This window comes from Polyodon spathula, chromosome 4 (genome assembly GCF_017654505.1).
Source record: "Polyodon spathula isolate WHYD16114869_AA chromosome 4, ASM1765450v1, whole genome shotgun sequence".
Classification (NCBI taxonomy): Eukaryota; Metazoa; Chordata; class Actinopteri; order Acipenseriformes; family Polyodontidae; genus Polyodon; species Polyodon spathula.
This window is the reverse complement of record NC_054537.1, coordinates 66,493,665-66,503,644: the sequence shown is the minus strand read 5'-3', so window position 1 is coordinate 66,503,644 and position 9,980 is coordinate 66,493,665. Positions and strand designations below refer to the sequence as shown.

The following is a 9,980-nucleotide window of genomic DNA, read 5'->3' as shown; positions in this document are numbered from 1 at the left end:
CTGAGCAGCAAATCTCAACACACAGATTGGCTTGAAATGGTATTACTAGTAATTTGCATTAGTAAAAAAAGTGAGGGATCCTCAAAATTAACTTAACTTATCATCAAAGGAACAGCCACTAAACGATACTTGACGACCAGAAGCTTGAGGTACTTATTCAACACACTGCTGAGAGTGCTCTGTGGTTTGCTTCGGTCTAAAATGTGTTACTGACAAGGAACGGTTGTTGAACTGCTTCCGTAGAAGAGATAATACAAGACTGTAGCATAATCAGCTAAAATACTTAATATGCTACAGTATCAGTAGCTTTATAGAGCCAGAGGCAAGCCTGACCTTCAAGGAAACTTAGCATTTCTGCTCATCAAAGTGGAAATGTTTTTAAAACGTTTTCCCCATGTATAACCCTATTCTTATCTTCAAGAATTCCTCTCAAGAACCTCATCAGTTGAATGATGACAGCCACGAGGCAGCTTTTCTACTCCCCTTTTTAAAACCTATTTAAAATATGACATGTTTTGAGAAATATCTTTCTGAGGCAAATCGATAAACAAACGTGCAGTAAACAGGAAGGTAAATTGGGCATTTTATTTACTTTCAAAAGACTGTTAGGCCTGTTTCTGATGTAGCTGTATGCCAGCTATGGCACAGGGGTTTCAATATTCTAAGCCTGCTTGTCATAAAACCAATGCCTAGACCTTGCGATACATTAAAGTATTTCATTACAGCCTTCACTTGAAATCAATGTGCCACCACTGCCCTCAATATGTAAGCTCTGGGAGCAAATAGGCTTACAAAAAAAAAAAAAAATTAAAAATTAAATCAAACCCAGCTGTCAAAACTAATATCTACATTTACTCATACTAATAAACGTCTTACAATTCAGTTTGTCTTGTAAGTGACAAATCATTGAACGCTGGTTGCAACACTTGTTCTTTAGAACCAGTACCTGTAACAGACCACAGCCTCATTTATTATAAATGCATATAGCTATGACCTAAAATTAAATAAAATTAAACCCATAATGTGGACTGTTATAGAATGACAGTGTTAATTTTGGAACAAATATATACGATTATCACTACTAAGTAACATAGCAACGAACAGAGGCCCTTGAATTTGTATTCCAGACCTAAAAGGTAACCATTTATGCCTACTTAAACAATCCTAGACTAACAGATTGTGAGATATACTATATTCAAGTGGTGTTTGCAGTGTACATTGACTAGAAGATTGAGGAGTCTTGTCTGATAATCTGTTCTTGTACCATCAGATTTTCATCAGAGCTCCTCATTTCTAAATTGAAGAAAAAGCCGAACAGGAGCTGGCGTGGGGGATTTGAGATGGGATAGAAAATGGCCAGCAACACTGTTTTCATTATTTTTATTTTAGCAATTAGTGTTGTAAGAAAAACATAAAAAAAAATCCTGGGTATAAATACTTAACCAACATTCCAGTGAATGTTGGTTAATGTTGGTTAAGTATTATTTCACCTAGATCAAAACCAGGGCTAAAAAACCATAATGTTCTTTGATTTTCTTGATAAAGAATGATTTAAAAAAAAATCAGTCAGCCACACTATAATATATGGAATTGTATATCAAAGCATATACACAAACTCAAACTGAAATGGGGCACGCAGCCAGAAACCTAAAAAGCTAAGAGAATACTGACAGCTACGGAAGAAACATGCTTCAAACCCAAAACGGCTTAATTTCATGTGTACTTCAAACTCAAACTGAGGAAAATATACCTTCATGAACCCTGAAATAAACTACAGAGAGCCTTCTCTGGCACAGAACTAATCATGATAACATTAAAAAATAAAAAATAAATGCCGTGGAACAAGACACTATGGCAATGTACTGTTTATAATTCTAAACCTGTACACCCGATGCACATTACAGGCAGTGAGATTATATTACAAAAATCTAAAGCTTCAATCTCTTAGGTTTGTACGCAGGCAACATGAAAAAGTGCTGCATATAAATAACTAGCACAGAAAAAAAAAGAGAGAGAGAAAAAAATGAAACTCCCAAAGTAGGTCATGCAATAAGAAGCTGGCTATGACAAATGCAGGATAGTCAATCAGTGTGACACTAACAAATGTCGTTTCTCCCAGCAGGACAGCAATTGCAAACAAGGAAATGTCAGAGGCCATCACACACTGTCTACCGAATGGTAAAAACGTTCTTGGTTAATTTACAACTTTTCCTAACTTTCCTCTCAGTCTCAGCTCATCATTGAATCCCCACTGCTATAGCTGTGCAGTAACTGAACAAATGCAGCAGAACCCAACCTGACCACACCAAACTCAAGCAAAGGAGTTATGAATAACAGGAGCAAACGCAAATACCATACTACTGTATATCAGTATACTATACTATATCAGTTCACATTAGATGTATTGTTGTGAATGTAGTGTTCAGTGTTCATTAAACAGGTAGGTAGTAGCTCAGGATTAAAGGTAAAGGCACACACTTGAGAGCCTCCCCTCACCTCAGTCCTGACCTGAACGCCCCTGCAATTCAGTCTAGTTTCAATTTGAGACAATTTTGCTAAGTTTTTTTTTTTTTTTTTTTTATTTGCTGACTAACATCCACTGAGAGGTTATGATAACAACACTCGAGGCTTTAAGTCATTTTCTCCCTCAAGTTATACAGTTGTTTACATTGTAGTACACTATCACACCTGTATATTTCATATGGGAATCTTGTGAAAGGGACTATAGACACTTAAAGGATATGGCAAGTAAGAATTTGTAGAACATTTACATTTAACCTTTAAATGAAACACTGGGTTTCTTTTTTTGCATGATAGTATAGTTATGTTTCTTAAAACACAGTATTCCAGATGGTTTACAGATATATTATAATAATAATAATAATAATAATAATAAATAATAATAATAATAATAATAATAAATAATATAGTAGCAGATTTTACCATCCAGTGATTGGCACTGCATACGGTAGCTCTGCGCACTGCTAGCAAAAGTAGCAAAGATGTTGGGCAATTTCATACTTATAATTATATAAATTTTGCTCTCCACCTGAGCATTTTCAGACCTTAAATAAAACACACATGTCTGTAAGCAAAGTATATAAAGCAACTCTTTGGATCAGGCATAATGGTCCTGTTTGCCCTCTGTAGGCAAACGAGAACAGGGCCAGGTGAGATGAAGAGTGGCTTAATAGACGGGTGCTGACAAACAGCTCTGTAGTAACACTAAGAAAAATGGATGCAAGACGGCCAGTCCCCTCTATTAAAAGATTATTTTGCTTCATCCACATCTGGATGCGTCTCTACTACTGTTTCGTCATAAATAGGTGGGATGAATATGCTCCAGTGCACAGTGTCTACAATAAAGTAGCATTAAAAATTAGAAGGCTGTGAATTTAGCATGTAAAACAGACCCCTCCCTCCTTTATCAAAAGAATATTCTTTAGAATACCACCCAAAACGCGTTGCCAACGGCAATACTAAATGCATACTTACAATGAATCCAAGCTTTTTGTAGTCCCTGGTGTACATGGATTTCCGCTTCTCGATGCTACCGCTGTTATTAGGTTCACACTCAACATCAAAAGCGATCCTACGAAGCTCAAATATGATGTCTCTCTGGGCCTGTAAAAGTAAAAAAAAAAAAAAAAAAAAATCAGATTTCCTGAAAATAACAATGCACAATAACAACAACAACTACCGTCTGTTAGCATGATCCTTGTGGTTTATTAGACTGCAGAAGACAGTTTGGAAGTAAAACTTCAAGTTTGAACAATTTAAGCTGTACTATAAGCTTGCACTATTTAGGAAGATCACATGCAGCCAAGGTATATGAACAAACTACAACGTGAATCCAAAGCTCCCACAAAGCACTGCTAAACACCCCGTGGCCCCTAATCTTTAGGACAGCAAAACTGTGTTTAATGAATACCTGACTGAGCTATTGGATTTGCCTCTCTGGGAGCTGTACTGCCTTGACAGTGAAATATAATTAACATTAGGATGAGCAGAAGATAAATGGTTTATTATAAAACTGATGAAATAAGCATGCTAGCTGCTAGACCGAGACCCAATTAAGATTAGGTGAACACATAAATAAAAGTTCTCTGGTTAAACTCCTAAACATTCATTACCAGGGCCTTCAAAGCATTTGCTGAATTATGGATTGCCCTGGAAAATGATTGAGGTGCCCTTGACGAAGAATTATTATGATTATTATTTTTTTAATCATTACTGGCAATCAAAAAGGTGCCTTGTCTGCATGAACAGCTAAAAATCATGAAAAGGAAAAATAAATTAGGTTAAAACAAATCTTAAATACAGTACAAGATCCTTATGTTAATGTTTTTAAACTTAAGAAAAAAAATCAGTAATGCTTTTTTTTTTTATTCAGAAAATAGTTAGTGATTTAACTATTACATTTTCTTTTTAGTTAATATTGTTTAAAACATTTTTGCACTGTTAACGTATATTTTCTGTCATGTTGTTTAAAATTGACAAAAATGTTACGAAATGGATTGATATTAGAGAATTAATGGTGTAGCTAAGGAACCACGAGTCTTAATGCTTGACCAGAGGTCACAGGTAATACAACTCCCCATTTGTTTGTGCTTAAAAAAAAAAACACTTGATTATAAAAAGATAAACCCCTTAAATCATTAGTTAGGCAGTCCTAGATGGGAGGCCTAACAAATGCATTCTTCTTGAAACTGGGTTTGTACAGCCACAAGTGTAGGCACAGTATTAGGACACTGACCAGATGGCACTGTATATCAGGGGTCTTGCAGAACCTGTGGTCAAACGTCATTTAAGGGATGTTTCTGACAGCATTCCACCACATAAAACACTTTGGGGGCACAATAATATAAATGTCTTCTACGGCACCTGATCCTGGGGGTCCATCTTTGTTCTCATCCGGTCTTCCAGAAGGTTGAAGGTCAACACTTGAAGCACATACAGTTGATGAGCCATTTCAGAGTTGATGGATCTGTTGCTGCGGATAACATTCTGTGGACAAGGGGAATTACAGTCTATCAGGAAAAGAAAACTTAAAAAAAAAAATGTAACCAACTGTCAGAACCGCATCTACAGGTGCTAATATATAGCACTTCTGCATATTGAAACATAAATAAATAAATAATTACTCTCTCCGCTGATTTCTTTAATAGGACTGAGAAATTATAACAAACTTTTCACTTACACTTAAAATGATGGAGCGGAGCTGCTTCTGAGCCAAGATGTTTGCCATTTCCTGCAGAGAAATTAAGACTTTATGATTAGTTAATGCTGACTTTTACCTGTTGGTATGAAGTAGCAATTTAAGTAAAAGAAATCAATAACTACTTTTAACTTTGTATGAGTTAGCACAGACGAGAATTAGTAATTCTTTTTTTTTTTTTTTTTTCAATAATTTTGCATAATATCTATGTTTTTATTTCCTTATTTCCCAGTTGTGGAAAATCCGGGAGCTAACTAGATGACACTGTGTTCTGGAATACGAACCTGGAATACCAACATGGGAAACAGGGACAGTAAGCTGTTGACAATAATGATAATCTTACACACTGAATTGTACATGGTGTTGAAAAACTTAATTTACAGTACTTAAAGTACAAAACCAAGGTGAGTATTAAATGGCATTTTCTCTTTTTGATTTATATAGGTAATGGTGATGGTGCTGAAGGGTACATCATCCATGTGAATATTTTCAACAGGGTGGCTGCAGCTGCCAAAAGGGAGTCTGTAAATGAGGCGAGGCATTTCAGCAGGGCCTTTTCCAGCCGTATCTATGAATAACTAAAACGACTAAACAATAAGTAAAACGAACAGCCAACACTGAAAACGGGGACAAGGCACACTAGAAAGCGCTGGCCTTCAAATGGATCTTAGACTAACATCTTCTCCTCCTATTTTGCATTATTTGTGACAGCTCTGGGGCTGGTGGTACTGCAAAGCTGAAGTCGGCTTTTATTAACTGAACAGAGCAGAGCAGCTTTTTTCTGAATAAATAAAGGGGGTCATCAGAGAACTTTACAGAGCCTTGCTCTGTTCAAAGAGCCAGCTGGAATTAACAAAATACTTTAAATAACAAGATAGCAGAATCATTTAAATAAAGTGTTATTGATCGACGTGCAGGTCCTTATTGGGCCCTAAGGCAGAAAGGTGAAATATCATGAACCCCAAAACATGTTCAATATTTTCAACTACATCTTTATGTACTCAATTAATCAATCAGCTCTCTCTCAATTTTGGTCCACCTGACATGGAATGACACATGTTTTAGAAAATCTAAATCTAAATCTAAATGGACACTTTGTTATATACTCTTCAATTAACAAACAGGGATTTTGGATGAATGCACTCGGTTGCCTTGATATACAGAACAATCTCTAAAGCCAAAGACCAAAGACTCAGATACTGACAAACAAAGCTATCTTCAGAGGCTATCCACAGGAAAACTTACTGTTAGAGGACAATCAAGGATGTTAACATTGTCCTCCAAATCAAGCTAATAGAGGATGCAGAAAACAGAGAGAAAAGGAGACAGAGAGAAACAAAGAAAAGCAGCAAGGCATTGTGTTAGTATCACCATGTGCTGTAATATAATAGAAAGAAAAGAATGAGCAGCAGTATATCATCCAATAACACTGCTACAATTATGAGCTCACAGAAGTAGGGAGGGGCAAAGATGCTAGATTACTTTGCAACTCAATTCAAATGGATTGGGATTGTTTTTATTTTTTTTTATTAACAAGTTAGAAAAAATAATTTAGCACAGCAACACTGACTGAGTCTACTATATAATGTGTCTACTACATAATGTACATTCTGAGAGAAATGCAACTCTTCTGAACATCCTGAAGGGAGCATATCGAAGAATGGAAGTTTAATGTACTTGTGACAGTTAATTCTGATTTAAAAATTTAATAAATAAAAAATGATATGCAAAAAAAATGTGGATGAATCATCTGTTTTAATGTATTTGTTGCTTGGCTGAACAGATTTATGGACACCATCAGTAAAGTCAGGTCTCTGCTAAGAGTGAGACTGCTGTGCGAGACATCACAAGACAGACTCTCTGGTTGATAAATCAATTGGGACAAGTCATCAAAATGGGGACTGTGACAAGAGTGAATCCAGTAAATCACACCTGAAGGGTGCTGAAAAAAAAAATGTGTTTGCATCATACATACAAACAATTCTTAAAAGGGTACATTCCTCAAAATGCAACCACAGGTCTATTTTATGTACACCTTCTAAGCAGGCATTTTGTAAACCATCAAGTAAGATAATAGGAAGTATACAATGGGTTTACTGTGTACGTCATTTAAAAGTAAGGCATTTCCATAGCAACACATGCACAAAAACGTCAGGTACCTGTCTCTTTTCTTCTGGTGCTTTTAGGAACAGTGCATTAATTACAGCAATAGTATATGTCTGGATGTCCTGATCAACACTGTAATTAAGAAATAATAACACGTTAGCCAAATGTATTCAGGAAGAAACACACACACACACACTTTGCCTTAAAAGGAAAATATACCAAATCAGTTATATAGCCCATAATATGTAATACAACACCAAATGCAGTCTCAAATGTTTTTAAATAGATGGAAACAGTTGCAATGAAAGGAACACATTTTAATGCGTGCATGTTAGTATAACACACCCACCACCACAACTGTAAATACAAAATGTGCAGTATCATGAAAAAGCAGATAACTTAGACCTGCATTCTTAGAGTGTGCATGTAAAAGTGTAAGTGAAACATGCATACAAAGTGGACAAGGGGACAGAAGGATAGGTTCTCCCAGAACTCAGATGGCAAAGTCTGAAAGGTGTTTACAGGTACATACAAATGTAATATTTCTTATCACAAACTGGGTTATGTAAAAGAGAAGCCCCACAATAAAAACACTCACCCTTGTAGATGTGGGATGAGCTGGCCGATAGTAATCTCTTGCGCCACCTTCTGGTAGAGGTCATGACTATTCAACACCATTGATTCCAAAATGGCTAGGGACCTCTGCAAAACTGCCACATCCATTGCAGACTTGTTCACATAACTTGCTATCTATATATATAAAAAAACAAGACAAAAAAAAACATGCAGTTATAAATAGGATTTGATGCATGGCTTATCTGCATGCATGCAAACAAAGTTTGGTGCATTTTTTTAGTACTGTATTATTTTCAGGTATTATCATGCAGTACATTTTTTTGTCATATTATCTCACTGTAAGATATAATACATAAAAGCTATACATAGTACATAATACTAGCCATACATATGCAATAAATAAATAAAAGCTTATTACTATTATATTGCAAAATATGTACCCATAGGTGCTTGCCATCTTGGGAGTTCATGTATAGAGGCTGTACGCCTTTAAGAAAAAAGGCACAATGATCCCTTGTCAGCTGATGATATACAAATGCTTGCAAGTGTAGAGAGGTGCTGTATATTAAATGAATGTGCACAAATATGGTTTTGAGTCAACATGAAAAGATTTATTTCGTCTGTTGCATCTTCTTAGCAGTCACAGCTATCCCACATATAGATTCGGTTACACTGTTTACCGTCAAGATTTTAAGATTGATTTAATTGCACAGCAGGTTCCCTAGTTAGACAATGAACTGACAATATATTTTCAGCCAAAGAACCATGGACAGTAATTTAAGAGGTTAACATAACAAAAAACAGTATGTAGCTGAGTTTTAGACTAAAGCAGGCTGAGCTGTTGCAGGAAAAGAAAGTTTATTTCTCAAACTGACCACTTGAAGATGAAAGCAGCATGCATAGAAATAATTGGGACTAATTTGGAAGTGTATTGCTCAGCAGAAAAAAATAAATAAATAAACTAAACATTAGGGAATTAAAAATGAAATGCACTGCACATTCATTAAATTTAGCTCTCAGATTGTGCTAATGAAAATATCTCAAATGTATTGAAATGTGCTTGCTGTGGTGTATTTAATACTGTAAATAGTAGAAAGAACCTAATGCAATTTAACATGAGTTGCAATTTATTCCAGTCATGAGCTGCAGCATACTGAAATGATACGCCCAGCAGCAGTGGACACTCTGGAAACATCCAAATTAATAAAAGTGTTAGATCGCACATTATAAAAAGAGACAGAGGCCTTTAACAAATATCTCAGATAAAATGGTGATTTCCCAATCAGTGCTTCATATATAAGTCTATACCAATGAATCAGTCGCCTTGTGTGAAGTGAAGGCCAAATGACAATAGTGTAAAGAGCACAGTGATAAGAGCAGTAGGGAGCACCAGTAACGAATCCACTCCTTTACTGGGCAAATGGTCATGCCTTCCCTCAACTCTCCTGTGCCCGCTGCTTCTCTTCTCTAGCTCATCTGTGGTGGAACCAACTACAGAAGAACTTCAGAACATCTCTGTTTCTCATTGCCATCTGCATCCTCCTCACCTTGCAGATCTCTGATCTACCCCTCCTATGCACTGGACTTGCCAGACCTACGCACCACGTTACCTGATCCTCAGCTAATGCACTATCCTTTCACTACTATTATGTCATTGCAGATATAACTTGTTATAATCCTAACTTGTTGCTTCTTAGTTCACATTGTATTTTAGTCATACTACTGCACTCCTTGTAAACTACACTATATTTAAATATTAAGCTTACATTGTAACCCTGTACTGTCCTGTAGCTCCTGCATGTCGTCTTGGATAAAGGCTATAAATAAACAAATAATAATAATAATAATAATACAACCTGAAAAGACTAGACTCAGGTTGAACATATTGACATATTAAAAGGGCATATTAACTAGAGTGATCCGGTTAATAGTTTTCTATTTATAAAGTTATTACACAGATGAAGGCACTACCAGAAATGTTTATTTAGTGCTGGAAGAATTCAGCACTGAATTGGAATGCATTTATTACTGCTTAATGTCAAAGCACTGCCTAGGAAAACCATGGCACAGAATGTTGCAG

General features: G+C 36.0%; 1 protein-coding gene across 7 annotated transcripts in view; it reads right to left on the bottom strand.

Moving 5' to 3' along the window:
- Positions 1 to 9,980, bottom strand: part of LOC121314769 (engulfment and cell motility protein 1-like) — a 154,749-nt gene that overhangs the window by 88,233 nt on the left and 56,536 nt on the right. For 4 of the 7 annotated variants that reach the window (XM_041248419.1, XM_041248422.1, XM_041248421.1 and 1 more), the window contains 6 exons: positions 7,923 to 8,074; positions 7,378 to 7,456; positions 6,464 to 6,508; positions 5,201 to 5,251; positions 4,885 to 5,007; positions 3,496 to 3,624 (listed from right to left, as the gene is read on the bottom strand). In XM_041248419.1, the coding sequence (XP_041104353.1) occupies positions 3,496 to 3,624; positions 4,885 to 5,007; positions 5,201 to 5,251; positions 6,464 to 6,508; positions 7,378 to 7,456; positions 7,923 to 8,074 (579 nt within the window). The remainder of the gene's footprint in view (positions 1 to 3,495; positions 3,625 to 4,884; positions 5,008 to 5,200; positions 5,252 to 6,463; positions 6,509 to 7,377; positions 7,457 to 7,922; positions 8,075 to 9,980) is intronic. The other 3 variants (XM_041248423.1, XM_041248424.1, XM_041248425.1) reach the window with 1 other exon arrangement.